General features: G+C 64.1%; 1 protein-coding gene across 10 annotated transcripts in view; it reads left to right on the top strand.

Moving 5' to 3' along the window:
- Positions 1–15031, top strand: part of Gse1 (Gse1 coiled-coil protein) — a 303688-nt gene that overhangs the window by 204239 nt on the left and 84418 nt on the right. For 2 of the 10 annotated variants that reach the window (XM_027933019.3, XM_071604620.1), the window contains exon 1: positions 11568–13063. The exons of the other annotated variants lie outside the window; for them this stretch is intronic. In XM_027933019.3, coding sequence (XP_027788820.2) covers positions 13027–13063 — 37 coding nt within the window. In that variant the 5' untranslated portion in view covers positions 11568–13026. Of the gene's footprint in view, positions 1–11567; positions 13064–15031 lie in introns of those variants that run through there. 10 annotated transcript variants of the gene reach the window in all.

The following is a 15031-nucleotide window of genomic DNA, read 5'->3' on the forward strand; positions in this document are numbered from 1 at the left end:
GGTGGCCCGTGGCTCTTGGGAGCACCTGGACCACACGGCCTGGGCGTACAGACGCGCTCACAGGCGCCTTTGCTCCTCCATCTGCGCCCTTCCCACCTGGGCCAGCGGTCCCCTCGGTGTGAGTGCGGTGGCCTGTCCTTGGCATGGCTGAGTGGTGTCCACTGGGGCTTTGGCCTGTTCCTAGGCTGGGTGCTACAGGTGCTGGCTCTCTCCTGGGGTCTGTCCTCTGAGCGGCTAGGCCCGGGCCTCGGGGAGCAGGCGACGGGCAGGACACCTGCTGGGACTCCCAGCCCCCACAGCCCCTGCCCGGGCCCTGCACCAGCTCCAACCACTCCAGCTGCACTTGCCCTGCGAGCACCCGCCTCCTGGTGCCAGGATGGCCAGCGCAGGCGGTCCCCTGGCAGGACAGACCCCCAGCTGCCAGGCTGCTCCGACACCCCCCCCCGACCACCGCAGGGTCTCCAGGGGGCAGAGGGCCTCCCAAATGGGGAACCCAGGCTCGGCACTTGCTTCCCTCTCCGCCTGGGCCACGGGGGTGAGTGGGATGGTCCGGAAGCCCCCGCCCCCAGCCTCTGGGAGGTTTTCTAGCCGGGGAGGGAGGGGAGCGGCCGAGGGTAAAGGTTGGGCACCTTATCAGGCTCCCCAGAGAAGAGGATAAGAAAGCAAAGCCACTGTCACCCAGGGTGTGACCGTTTGCTGATAAGAGGAAGGCTGCGGGTAGCTGGGTGATACCAGGGAAAGGAGAAGTGGGTGGGACCTCAGCAGGTCCTTGCCAGTGCCCAGGGCACCTGGTGAGACCCCCGCCCAGCGTGCCCAGGGTCACTTCCCCCTGCACCACCTCACAGCTGGCCCTTGTGGTCTCCCAAGGGGCGTGCGTGGAGCTCCTGCTGTATTCCAGACAAGCACTTATTGGGCACCCGCCCTTCGCCAGGCCTCAGGCCTGGCTTTGGGATTCACAGATGGAAGACCCGTCAGGCTGAGCCGTGGCCTGCGGACACCGAGGGAGGACAGCCGCCAAAGGATTAGCAGGGTTCAGCCGGTCATCAGGGAGGCTCCTGGGGTCTGGCTGGAGGCCAAGAAGCTCTGGGCTTCCACAGGCTCCCTGGCTGCCTCCACCAGGGAGGCCAAGGCCCGGGCTGGCCCACTCTTCTGGGAACGCCGTCCACCCTGGCCTGGCCCTTGCAGTGGGCACAGGTGGAAGCGGGGCCCTTCCTGAGCACGGGGCAGGACGGCCACCGCAGTGCTGACCTCCAGGAGGAGCGACCTGGGGGAGGCCTTGCAGCCTCTGCCCTGGGCATGGACCTCCGTGGGGGCCTCCCATCCCCCAGGCACGAGCGCCACCAAGGCCTGGAACATTCCGCACTCCCAGGTGGGGGCTCCTTCCTCCCCTTCGGGGCCATGAGGAAGCTGAGGCAGGAGAGGTCTCAGGCCCCGGGGGCAGGTGGGCTGGCCCAGGCCATCCTGCCCACTCTGGGCTGGCCATCCTACGTGCCACCCTGCAGGGCTGTGTTGAAGGGCAAGGAGGGGCCTTGGCCTCTCCCAGGACATGTCGGGGTGACTGGGGTGGCGGCCGCACCGTGGAGGGACTGGGCACTGACCACTGATCCCAAGGGACATCCTGGAGGCACAAGATTGGCCCCTGGGCAGCAAGGACAGTTGCCCTGTGGTGGGGCCCGGTGTGGTCAGAGCGCCCCTGGCCTGCAGCCCGTGGGAAGAGCCAGAGTGGGCGGTCAGGCCCAGCCAAGCCGAGACGGGGAAGCGCAACAGCTCGTGAGATTCAGACGCCCTGTCGTGGCAGCATGGCGGGCGGCCAGCACACGGTGCCCACTCCTGCGTGGCCACCTCCTCTGTCCCCTGGACACTGAAGAGCAGGAGTGGCCAGGTGAGAGGAGCCCCCGGCTCCTCACAGGCACTTGTGGGCAGGTGGTGGCAAGAGGGTGGACAGAGGAGCCGGCCGCACTCCTGGGAGCCCCGGGAGTGCTGGCACCAAGCCAGGCTCTGAAGACTCGGAGGCAGAGCTAAAGGAGGCCCAGGGCTCGGCCACCCAGGCCAGCTGCCCGGGAGCGGACACCCTGGGTGGAGGACCTTTCCACTCCCTGGAAGCTTCCAAAGCCCTAGAGCAGCTGGACGGGCCCCATGCCCAGCCAGGTGACATGCCGGCCCCCCACGGGCAGTGTCCTGGACGGCTTCATCCCCAGCCCAGGTCTCACGGCTCCTCCCTTATTCCGTCACTTCAGCAAGGCCCACGCGGCATGGTGAGGGGACAACAGGTGACAGAAAACATCCATTAAGCTCAGGGACAAAGTGCTGCCAACCCACAGTGAGGGTCTCGGGTGAGAGTGGTGTGCAGGGCCATGGGACTCTCAAGGTGTAATGTTCAGGTAGCCTGTGGACAGCTGGGAGGGAGCTCTAGTGAAGCCTGCCCAGTGCCAAGGCCCTGGGGCAGCAGGCAGCAGGAGGCTGGGAGCCCCCAGAGCCACGCCTCACAGTGACCTCAGAGCCCGTCCTCCCTGGGCAGATTCCGCGCCAGCAGACCAGCCTGCCACCAGGATACCTGGAACAGAGGGGACCAGAGGACAGAGGCTGGCCATTCAGACCCTTGGCTGACCAGCCATAGCCAGGGGCTTTTAATTTTCTGCCTTTGCCTCACCCTTCATCCTGGCCAGCACCGAGAGAGCTCCTGGTGGCTGGCTGGGGCGGGGAGGGACATTTCTCCCCTTGTCCACCTAGGCCTGCTGTCCACTGGGTCTACCTGGGGAAGCAGTGCAGCCAGCAGGGCATGCACACGTGTTGGTGACCAAGCCACCCGCGTCCCCAGCAGCTGTCCCCTCCCAGCCTGGGCCGTCCTGATCTCCACTGTGGGTCCTTCCTTCCTTTCAGAAGCTGCCAGGGAGCTGGCCCCAGGCCTGGGCTCAGCGGGAGGTGTCTTGAGCCAGCCTTGGAGGCAGCCAGGGGGCTTGGTTTTGGACTTTGCCACCCTCTGAGGCCCTGGGGAGGCCGAGGGGGAGGCAGAAGCAGGTCGGGGGGGAGCCGCTCTGGGAAAGCGCCAGGCAGGAGGTCCCTTGCTGTGGGCCTCCCTCACAGGTGTTAGGCCACCTGCCGTCCTCCTAGCCCCACCCCCTGCCTCCCTCCTGCCCTGGGGGGCTTCTGGGACTTCACCCCTGCTCTCCGTGGCCCTTGGAGGGGCCAGCAGCCCCCAGCTCCGCCATTCCGTTCCGGCCAGCATGGCGTCCACCGTGGGAGCTCCTCCTGGCCTGGGGCCTGCCCGGCTCTGGCCCTGCAGGGGCAACTGTGTCCTTCCCGTCTTCCTGGGGTCCTTCCCACTCCTGCAAGTGGCTTAATTAAGGAGCTGTGCCGTTTATTTGTGTGTGGACCCGGCTAATTGGCGTGTTTGTCTTTCCCGTCCTTCCCAGCTGGACAGAGCGTTTGAACAACACACGCGGAGAGCGGGGGTCTGCAGCACTGTGGCTGCTTCTGAAAACCTGCTCTGCGTCCAGCTGTTAGCCGCGTGCATGCTTTGCCGCCGCAGCCACAAGCCCGTAAGCACTTAATTGTGGGTGCAGTTAGTCAAGGCGGGCGCTCTCTGCGGATTTCAGGGGTGAGGGAGCCTAATTACACCTGCAATCGAGTGCTTTGGCGGGGACAAAGATGCCCGCTCAGCTAATTGCAGCCACCAACATTGCCCCCGCAGAGAGAATCCCTGGCAGAGGCTCTGGGAGCCGGCCACGGGCCTCACAAGGACCCAGAGCTGCAATCACAGTGGCGGGGGGGCTTGTCTGGCCTGGAGGACGAGCTCTGCGCGGCCATCACACCGCTGGGCTGCACTCCGCCGAGGAGGCCGCTGGCTTTTCATTAGCGCTGGCCTTTACACAGAGGAGGGTCACGGAGGAGGGACACGGGGGCACTGGCCTCCCCTTGCCCAGCCACTGGTCTTTCCTGAGTTTGCCTGCAGGTCCTGCTGAGGTCCTGCGGGCAGGGCAGGGCTCTGGGGTCAGGCCTGGAAGGAGGCAGAGCCCCTGTCCTGTGGGCGTCTGCCTGGTGGACGGCGGGCGGTGCTGCTCCTCCTGGGATCTCCTCCGCCCTAACGGTGCCCTCCCTCTGCTGGCCGCGGGCAGAGCCCCTCACCTGCCTCCCGGGGCCACCTGGAGGCTCCTGGACCTGCTTCTGTCTGCTGTTGTCGCGGCTGATTCTGGATCAGGGAGCGAGACCCCTGGTGACTTGTATCCCGGCTCTTTCTGACCCGGTGCTGGTCAGTGTGCAGGGACTTTTCGCAGGTGTGAGTCAAGGCCAGGCCCAGGCTCTTCTTCAGGAGGACTTGGGTTTGCCCTGGCAGGCGCCCGGCAACAAGGCTGCTTTGAAGCCACCTGCGCAGCCCAGGGCTGATGGCCGCACCCCCACTCAGAGCTGGGCAGGCTCTTCTTTGGAGTGGGCTCCCTGAGGGAGGGTCTCCTAGGGCCCGCCTCATGCCCAAGGCTGTGCCTCTGTCCCCTGGACCTCCCAGGCCGTTAAAGCAGAAGCTCAAGTGTCCCAGGATCTACAGGCAGACGCGTCCCCTGCTGGGTGAGCTCTGGGCGCCCTGCCCCTGTCCCTCCAGCCTGCTCACTCAGTCGGCGCAGCTCTGGGTGCTTTTCCAGGCTGGGTCTGTGCTTTTCTAGCTTTTGGGTTGATGCCGGGGGCTGTTATGAGCAAAGCCCCCTCTCCAAGCAGGGCGCTGTGTCGGGGTAGGGGCAGGGGACAGAGCCCGGAGGAGAGGGGTGGGGGGCAGCAGGCACTGTGTCCAGAGTGACCAGGGCAGCAGCAGCAGAGGGGAGCCCGAGACGGCTGGGCAGGGGGTGGGGGTGAAGGGCCAGAGCGGGAGCACCCACCGGACAGGGCCGCCCAGCAAGCGAAGCCGCCCTGGAGTGCTGGGCGTGGGCTGGGCTCTGCTAGAGGCCAGTCCCCCCTGCTGGACCCTGCAGAGGCAGAACCAGACCCTGGAGGAGGCTGCAGAGTGGGCCCCGTGGTCACCGGCTGCCCCAGGCTGCTGCACGGCCTCTGGTCTCCCTGTCCCGCTAGCTCTCAGGCAGAGTGAGGACTGGGCTTGGGGCAGGGATGGGGTGGCCTCGCCTGACCTGGCAGGTCCTGTCCCCCAGGTGTGCAGGCCCCATGCACAGCGCAGAGGCTCTTCCCGGAGCTGGGGGGGGGGTGGGGCTGGCCTGAGAGCCCCTTTCTTTGTTGTGCTGGACCCGAGGGCACCTGGACGGTGAGGGGCCAGTGGGAGGCCAGGCTCCTGGGGACCGTGTGGGTCAGCTGGAGCACAGGCCCCACACAGCTGGTCAGCGCACTCTGCGTCCCTGCCTGCCGTTGTCGGCCTGCGCCCCTGGTCTGACCCTCCTGACGGGGTCCTGTCCCTGCTGCACAGGGGGCCCTGGGAGGAGCCGAGAGGGGGCAACACCAGGTTGGCACCAGGTGTCAGGAAGCCTGGGACGGCGGCTGCCAGGACTGTGCCTGGCACAGCTCGGGTGGGCGTGGGGCGGGCCCGGGGCTCTGGCTTTGCGGGGCAGCCCCTGCCCTCATGGCCCGGATTCCGACATGGGGCGGGAGCAGGGGGCTCCGGGTGCCAGTGCGGGCACGGGGAGGGTGTGACGCGCACTGGCTCTGCAGGGAAGGAGGGGCCGAGTGCTCGGGGCAGCTTTCCCGTGGAAATCCTTCGGTTTCCTAAATGTCAGAGTGAGCAGATGGTGCGTCTGAGTTTTATTAATCATGGGCTCACGGGCTGGGAGCCTGCGGGATCACTTGGCCCAAGTGTCCTGCAGAGGAGGAGACAGAAGGCCAGAGCAGGCCAGAGCCCCGCTGCCCGGGGATAGAGGCAGACCGCAGTGGGACCGGCGTCCTCTCCTGTGCCTCAGCCCCAGTACTGCCCTGCCTCCAGTTGATGGCTGAGGTGGACATGGTCCTGGGGTAGTCCACCCCTGGAACACCCCAGAGACTGGCTCTGGGACATGGGGTCAGGACTGTGATTGCAGCTGGTGTCCCAGAGAGTTTGCTGTGGAGGCTGAAAGCAGGGAAGCAGGGACCCAGCCACTCGGTTCCTGGTCTGCCTCTTGTCACCACCCCAGCCCAGGCTCCAGTGGTGGCCACAATGAGGGTGTCCTTTGAGCACGGGTGGGTGGGGCCACGTGTTCTGCCCAGGGTCCTGCAGGGCACAGGGTCACCTGGCCCAGAGGCTGACATGGCAAGGGTGTCCTGGCCATCTTCAGAGAGGACAGGCCACGGCCAACCAGGCCGGGCAGTCCGGCCACGTCCTGCCCGCTCTTCCCCACAGGTCTCCCTGTCCTCCGCCCTCCACGGGGACACGTCTGAGCCCACGGGGGTCCTGGGGACGAGCCCCAGCACAGGGCATCCCCACCGTGGGGCCAGCACCAGTGCAATCAGGAGGAGCCCCACGGCCCATGTCCCTGAGTCCCAGGTGACCGCGCGTCACTGCAGCAGGTGCCCACGGCGGGTCAGGCCAGGTGGCCCAGGTGCTGGAGGTGCTCTGTCTCGACGCAGGGGCTGGGAGTCATCCTGGACAGACTCCGCCGCGCAGACCAGACGGCACGTGGGGGATCATGCCGGGGCCTGGGCCAGGCCTGCCCGTGGCTGGTCAGTACCGCGTTAAGTTCTCTTGCCCAGAACTCGGCCCTCTGGCCCCGGGCAGCCGCATGGGAGGCTGGGCTGAGGGCAGCGTGTTTGGAGAAAGACCAGTCCCCAAGGACTCGTGTTGCCACTGACCCCCAGGCCTTGGGGGCCACGGGACAGGGCAGGCCTCAGAGTCGCCCCTCACAGGCTGAGCCTCAGGAAGGCGGCTGGGCAGCCCCTGGGCAGTGGCCACACTGACATCACCCCAGCCTGCACGTGGGTGTCAGCAGAGGGTGAGGCTGGAGGGTGGGCACGTCACCCGCGAGGTCCTCCTCCCCGCGAGGTCTTGCTTCCCTTCTGGGGCCACCCTGCCCGGGCCACCCTGCCCAGGGCCTCTGGACGCTGCAGCCTCATTCAGGCCAAGCAGCGCTGAAGCACAGCTGGCCTAGGTGGCGCCCAGGGTGCAGGACCCCGCATTCCACGGGTACAGAGGTGACAGCACGCGTGAGTGCCCTGTAGCCGCTGTGACGCGCTGCTACAAGCTGGGCAGCAGAATTCATTCTGAGGGCCCAGGAGGATGGGAGTCCTGAGCCCAGTGTCACAGGGCCACACTGCTCTGGGGGGCCCAGGGAGGCCCCTTCCTGCCCCAGCGCCTGGTGGCTCAGGGGCTCCTCAGCTTATGGCCAGTGGCTCTGTCCCTGCCTCTGGCCTCCCATGGCCTTTACCCCTGTCCTCTTCTCCTTTTTAGATAAGGACACTGGTCACTGGGTTTGGGGCCACCCCAGGGCCTGGGCAGGGAGCAGCCCAGACCCCAGGCACCAGCAGACCCCAGACCAGGCAGAGGCTGGAGCCCCTGAGGGTGATGTTGCTCACAGGTGGCAGCAGCACCTGGGCCTGTGGAATGTCACAGTGAGGTGACCTTGGACCTGGCTTGTTTTGGACACAGCACGCCCACGACCTAAGGACCAGAGCCTGCCCAGGGAGGAACCGGGCATGTGGGTCCCCAGCATACCCCTGGGCCAACCTCACTCCTCTGGGCTTCCTGTCCTGGGGACAACACTTGGTGATAGTCAAGTGGTGTGTGTGTCCTGGGGGTGGGCAAGTCCCAGCAGAGACCACACCCACAGGAAGGCACAGAGCCTGCTGGTCACCTCAGCCCCAGGGCTGCCGTTGCTCCACCCATCTTCTGGAAGGCAGGAGTGAATCACCCCATTTCCAGTTGGAGAAACTGAGGCTGAAAACATTGATGTCACTGCCTGAGTTGGGGGGGGTCCCAGCTGGAGACGGGGTCTAGTCTGTCTGACTCCAACCCTCATGGTCGGGAACACAGGATTTAGAGCCAGCTGGGGCTCAGACTCTGCCACCTATTGGCTGTGTGTCCTCTGGCAGGGCGCCCGACTTCTCTGTGCCTCATCTGGAAACTGGAACTCCTCAGGGTGACCTTGAACAGGACTGTGGTGAGGATCCAGTGTGTTATCATAGGAAGAGCTCAGAACAGCAGGCCGCACCAACAGCACCAGAAGAGCCGCTGTCCTTCCCCTCCTAAAGGAGGCAGGCCGCCAGCCCCTGCAGGGCCTGCCCAGCCAGCCATGCTGTCCCCCTTTCCTGGAATCCGTGGGGAGCAGCTCCCTTGCACCTTCTCCAGAAGATGAGGTGGCCGCCGGGCCTGGGGCCGCCTGAGCGGGCTGGGTGCAGCTGGCAGCCGCGGCCTCCCTGGCATGCGCTGGGAGGCTATTTTTACTGTGTTCTGCTGACTCTGACGCTGTCTGTGCTGCTCTGTGCTGAGGCAAGGGCAGCCCCGCTAGAGGGAGTCTGGGCCCCTCCATTTTGAAGGTGCAATGAGGGGGTGGGGAGGGGCCCTGCTAGCAGGCAGCCCAGCCTCCAGCTCTGTCCCCACTGAGAAATGAGGCCTTTGCTTTGCCCCCCCAAAATGCGGCCCTGGGAGGTGGGGCCCACTCTTCCTTGACTTCCTGCCATGCGGGCAGGGGTCTCCCAGGGAGGTGGGGGGAGAGTTTGCCCTGCAGTGTCCCCAGCCTTCAAGAAGGGCCAATCAATCGGAGGCTGCGTTCTGGGAGGCCCAGCGGGCCTTGCTGTCTCTACTCCATAAATGCCTGACCCCTCCCCAGAGGAGACCTGGACAGACGGACGGACGGACAGGGCACGGCCACACCCGTGAAGTCTGGAGGACGCTGCCTCCCTGGACACCAGGCAGCTAGCTGGTTCAGGTGTGGCCCAGCCCGGCTGCGGCTCCCATCCCCAGCCAGGTCATCGCACCCCCAGAGAAGGGCTGGCTCCCCCTGGGAATGAATGGCTGCAGTGATGGGTTCCAAAAACCACAGCCAAGCCACAAGGGCCAGTGGGAAGGGGAACTCCATCCAGCTCCGCGTTCAGCCACATTAGGCAAACAACCGAGCCATTCATCCGTGTGCGGCCGGGAAGCTGCCGCCGGGCCTGCCGGGGTGCCTCCTATTTTTCAGCTGTTTGGCATCAGGTCGCGACCCGGGGTGCCGCCCCCTCCCATAGTGCATCTCATAATCTCATATTTTCCTCTCCTCCAAGGTCCCCATCACCAGGAAATGTCACTAGCCTACTTTGAGATGGCAACTCAGGGCAAAAAGAGCTTAGCCATCACTAGAATCTTGGGCTGCCTCTTCCCGAGGGTGGGGCTCCAAGCAATTAGGGTTTGGCCTGAGCATTTTAAGATAATTCGATGCAGGCACTCAGCTACTTATTGGGGGAGTGTGTGCCTTTGACAGGAAGCCCCATAGGCCGCGGGAGGCCGCCAGCTCCTGGGCCTCTTCTCTGGGCTGCTTCCTGGTACTTGGCACCCAGGAGCCAGGCACCCTGGACCTCGCCCAGGCTTGTCTGGCCTGGCCTCCTGGTTTTAGTCTTCAGGGCCCTGGTGGCTGTCCTGCACAGAGGCCAGGCCAGTGGGAAGTCCAGAAGAGAGTGCCTTCCCCACCCTCAGGGGCTGGGTGCCTTCTCCACAGGTGGCTCCCGCTTGGAAGCTTCTCTCTGGATCTCTTCCCCACTTTAGCAGGGGAAGGGGGGCGCTGGCAGATTGGGGGAGCGTCCCTCCCTCTGCACCCTGCCTATGATTGGCCCATAATTACAGGTTTATTGCCTGTGCAGCTATTGTGTAATGACATGTTTGCAAATTAATTTTTATGGCTCCTGCCATTAACATATACAGTAGAGGAAGGTTTGGTATTAATTACTACTGTTGTTCGTGTAATCCCGGAGAATTAAAAACCAATAAAAGAATGACAACAGAAACTGATAGTTTAGGGTCTTTTAAAAATAGTTTATCCCCCCCCCCAAGTAGTATCGAGATTTCCCAAGCTGGTACGGGTGAGGTGTGGGGGCGGCCTCCCGGCCGTCTGCTGCCATCCTGGAACCCCCCCACTCCCAGAGGGGCGCAGACTGTGCAGCACGCGGGTGATAAGTGGGTGATAAGCGGGTGGGAGCCCGAAGAGGGCCGGGAGGGGCGGGAGCGGCTCTGGGCCCAGGCCTCGTTCGGGCTGGCGGGTGCCCCCCTCGCAAGGTCGCGGCTAGGGCCACGGGAGGCGCGGGGAGCGCGCCGCCCGCAGCCCCGGAAACAAAGGGCCGCCGCCGAGGGCCTGGCGCGACCTCTGGGGTCAGCGCGGGGCGGAGCGGCTAGATGCCGGCGGCGGCGCGGGCGGCCAGTTTCCTCCGGGTCCGCAGCCTGGCGCCCTCCCTGGGCCGCGAGCACGGCGGCCCGCGGAGGGGGCGCCAGGCGGGGCGCAGCGGGGGCCAGTACTGCTCGCACCCCCGGCGGCCGGGCCCTGGGGGAAGGCACCGCCTGCGCGCTGCGCCCCAGCAGTTGGCGGCGCGGGGAGGAGCGCCACCCGCCCCGCGCTTGGAGCGCTCCGCCCATCTTAAGATTTTCCTGGCGGGGGGTTGGTGAGTGGCACGGAGGGCTCAGAAGGCACCCCGGGTCCTCCCATCTCCTCTAATTTGCCCTCCAGAGCTTTCCTCTGGGGTATCGTATTCCTGGAGTTCAGCTGTCATCTGAAGCCACCGCGTTTATCAGGGACGGGGGGTGGGGGGCTGCCGCTGGGGACCCCTGATTTACACAGGGGTTGGAGAGCGTTGGCAGGAACCCAAGCCTAGCGTGACCGAGGTGTCCGGCTACGCGTACCTGCGGGCTCAAGCCTGTTCCTCAAACTATGATTGTATCTGGGGTCAAAAGGTGACCTCATAGTGTCACCAAGGCGTAATTCCGGCTGGTTGTGCCACCGAGGGGCCCTTCAGGAGGTAAAAGGGCTTGAAAATAAATTGTCACATCTGAGAAGCAGCTTTGCAGTGTGCGTTTGGAGGAAGGAGGGGCGTGGGTAAATGGATCCTGTCTCTTTAAAATCGCTGGGCTGGACAATGAGCGCACAGGATGTGGTTTGGCGGCAGGGTTTTTTCCCCTTCGATTTGGGGAATTATCACATGGGGCCTTCTTGAGCTGGTGTGAAAGAGAGGCGGCGTGGGGAGGAGAGATACAGGCTGCACACTCACACACGCTCTGTGCAGTTGATCGTTTTCTTAAACCAAATTAGCCGGGGCTCTCGTTACTATGGTGCAGCCGGGGCTTGCAGAATCCCGGTAATAGCATTTATTAGGTCTATTTGCCTGGAAGCATGCCTTCCCGGATCTGATAATGCACCAGTGCAGCGAGAGTGTGGGAGATGGTATCAAGCATTTGATTACACTTGCAACAGGGATTTTTGTTGGGGTGGGGGGGGTGAGAGGAGGGAAACCAACTGCCCGCCCTGGGAGCTCACCAGGGCAGCGGCGAGTGCGTTTCCGCAGCTCGCCGTGGGCTTCACAAAAGGCTGCCCGCAGCCCCCGAGGCGGATTGGGGATCCTCCTCCGGGTGCGGGCGGAGGGTGAACTCCCGGCTCCCGCAGCTGTCAGACGTGGGTGGGGAGGGCGGGCGGGCGGGCAGCCAGAGCGCGGAGTTGGGCAGCCGGAGGGGGGGGGGGGACTAGCGGCGCCCGCAGCCGCCCACTGTTTGCAAACGGCCCCGCTTTGGGGCAGAGGGGAGCACCCTGCCGCCGGCGCAGCACGCCCCGGGCTCTCGGTGCCCCGATCCTGTCCGCATGGACCTGCGGCCCGGCTTCTTGGCCGCGCGGAGGGGAGATCGCAAGTGAAACTATTATTATCGCCCTGCGAAGCATGGAGCTCCTGGAAGATGCCGCGTAGAGACGGAAGGAGCCGCCGCCGCCGCCGCCTGCAGCCGCCCGCCGCTGCGCCCCTACCCTCTCTCTTTCATTAGGGGAGACAAATCTGCTGTCAGGCAGCCAGCTTTCCAATTTACCGATAATGATTCTTGCATGAAAATTGATCGAGGGGCTCTCCACCGCCGTGCGCTCTCGCCTCCCCGCTCTCCTCCTGCTCCTCCTGCCCGGGCTCGAGCCCCCGCGAGTTCTTTCTCCTCCTTCCCCACCCCCTCCGTCTGAGTCAGTGGTGGGACGCCGGGCCAGGAGATAACCCAAGGGGGGTGGCGGCGCTGGCGAGGGGGAGGGGAGCGGCCCTCGGCCTGCCTCCCCTGCCCGAGACTTGTTTGCCATCGCTGCCTCTTTTATTTACGAGGCGAAATCGCCCCCTCGGTACTTCTTGGCTGTTTGGGTATTAATTTTCTCCTCTCCCCTCTCCCGCGCGCCCCCTCCTCCTCTCCCCCACCCCCCTCCTCACCCAGTAGCTAAGGGGAAACGAAAACAAAGCCGATTTCTCCTTGGCAACAAGAGATACCCCCTCCCGCCGCCCCCCTTCCTTTTCCCTTCTGGTTCTGAACGAGAAACCCTGTTGGAAACAGGTCTCTTGACCCTCGCCCTTGACATTCAAATGGCTGAATGGAGGAGAGATTGCTACTCGCACGTCTTGGGGGCTGCTTTTTTTTTTTCTCCCTTCCCTCTCTCCTCTTTTTCTTTCAAATGAGTAATCCCTGAAGATCTTAACCCCCCAATTTCATCACCCTCACCTCCCCCCTTTATTTTTCTCTCGCTCCTCTTTGCTCTCCCTCCGCTTCCCTCCACCAGCTCCCCCCTCCTTTTTTTATTTGCATCTCAAGTCCAAAAGGCAGAAAATACACACGCGGCGAAGACACCGGGCAGCCGTGGAGGCTTGGCCCGTCCTTGGTCGTCAATTACCTCATTGTGGATCTGCCAGGGCCAAGGTGGCCGAAACTGCCCGGGGCTGGCCGGAGAGAGCGCCTTTTGATCATCTTAGGGGGGGGCTGATATTTTTTTTTTTTCCAGCCGCTCTCGGGATCGCTTTTCTTGCCTTTATTTTATTGTTTTGGACATTTTTGAGCGCCGTGGCTTGGACGGTGCTTTTTGTTTCATTGCTGGGTTTTAATATTTTTCATTTCCTTCTTCGTCCCTCTCTGGCCACTATGGAATTCTAATCTGAATCATGTTTGGATTGAAGCCGCCTCTGTATTACTTACCAGGTAAGCGAGCTGTGCGCCTCCCCGTGCCCTCCCTCGCCGCCCGGGCCGGGGTCGGGGCTGCGGGTGGGCGCGCGCGGCCAGGTGCGCGGGGCGCGCGGGAGCCCGGCCGGCCCGCCGCCCGCCGGTGCGCGTCTCGCTCTTTTGTCTGCCCGGAGCCGGCTGCGCGGCGCGGGGGCCGGGCTCTGCGCCTCCCGGGGCGAGTCGGGCGCCCGGTGTGAAGTTACTTTCCCGCGGGCCGCGGCGGCCGGGTGGCGCCCGGGTCCCGGGCTCCCTTCCTCCCCGCCGCGGCCCGGCGCGCCCCCGCGACGCCCGGCCGCCCTCGCCCCCTCCTGCCGGGATTCCCTGGAAGGTTTTGTTCTTCCGAGGCCGGAGGAGGGGGCCGGAGCTCGGGAGGGCACCGCTTCCTGTTTCCTCCACCTTCCTGCGCTGACAGCAGCCGCCCTGTAACTTTCTGTTTCGGGCCAGTCGCGCTTTCAGCCCGGAGGGGAGGCGAGGGGGCGGCCGCGGCAGGTCTGGGGAGCCCCTCCTGAGTTTGCCTTGTTTGGACCTCGAGACCTTAAGAATACTTGCGTGTAGTTCAAGGGCGCGAGCCAAGGGCCCCTGGGAGGGAGGTGGGAGCCGAACCCTGCCCCCATCCTCCCCTCCAGTGCCCCTGGGCCCCTGGGGTCGGGAGTGATCCCGGGCGCCCCAGGTGGGGCCACGTGACCGTAGGTCGTGAAGGCTGTGCGTGTGGCCGCTTGTTCTAGGAATGAGCTGTTTTTATTTTCCTCCCTTCCTTTGAGCTTTGTCGCACAGTTCTGTGTAGTTGGGGTGCCCATGGGGTGCAGAGGGAGGAGAGGAAGTTCCTGGCCTTTCTCCTTCTGCAGGGTGGCTGCCCTGAAGGTTTATTTCTGAATTGTTTTGCTGGGGAAATGCGCACGTGGCAGGGGGTTGGGTTTTGTGTCTTTCCCTTGTATTAGAGGCTCCTGTCACTTTTGCCAGGCTCACCCCAGCCCCCTGCAAGGAGGTGCAGGGGGCAGGAAGGGCCTGGGCAGCACCCAGGTCCTGTGGAGCCAGCCCTGGCCGCCCTGATTCAGGGAAAACGTGGTCACCGAGTTAGCAGCAGGGTGAAGGGTCATGGGAGATCCCAGCCGACAGAAAATAGCCGAGGAGGAAGGGCTGCAGGCCCTCTGCGCTGCTCTTCCTGGGTCTGTGGCTGCTGGAGTTTACAGCCCTTGCCAGGAACCGGCCAGGTCTGTGTCTCCTGCCGGTGTCTGCACCATTTTCATAGGGTTTCTCAGGGTCTCCATTTCATTCTTGGTCTCTTTTCCCCCTCCACAGCCTGAAATGCAAATCAGCAACCTCAAATGTGGCTTTTCCCCCTCTCCACACTTCCCTTCACAGCTCCAGCCAAAATTAGAACGGGAATCCCCAACTTCCTAAAGGGCTGTGTTCTGCACAAGGACTGAGCCCTCTGGAACCTGAGACGCCACCCCCCACAGCATCTGTGTGGCGGGTGAGAGCTGAGGGCCAGGCCGGTGGGCTTCACCCTGGGCCCAGGATGCAGCAGTATGCCCCTGCTGTGCCTGCCTGTACCTTGGCCTCCCTGGGTGTGACCAGGGACAGCAGGGAGAGCCCTTGGCTGTTTATCTCCAGCGTCGAGACCTCAGGGCAGCCTTGTGGCAGGGATGAGTCTCCTAGGTACAGGGCGCTTGGAGGCGCAGGTGTTTGTAATCTACACCCACTTCACCTGCCACCGGCTGCAGGCGCATACATATGCATCAGGTGACCGATTTTCTGTTTACACTGGGAGCTTCGGAAAGAAGGGGGGATTCAGACTAGAGGTTCAAAGCAACCAAGGAAAAACCAGCCCTGGCTGGGATGCAGCCACAGCGGCCAGGCTGCAGGGCAAAGCCCCCACCCCACCCAGCCCGAGCCCTGGGAGGCGGGGGGTTGGCACCAGCCTGTGGGTGAAGGTCCCCTGACTGA

The sequence above is a fragment of the Marmota flaviventris genome, chromosome 18, assembly GCF_047511675.1.
Source record: "Marmota flaviventris isolate mMarFla1 chromosome 18, mMarFla1.hap1, whole genome shotgun sequence".
Lineage (NCBI taxonomy): Eukaryota > Metazoa > Chordata > Mammalia > Rodentia > Sciuridae > Marmota > Marmota flaviventris.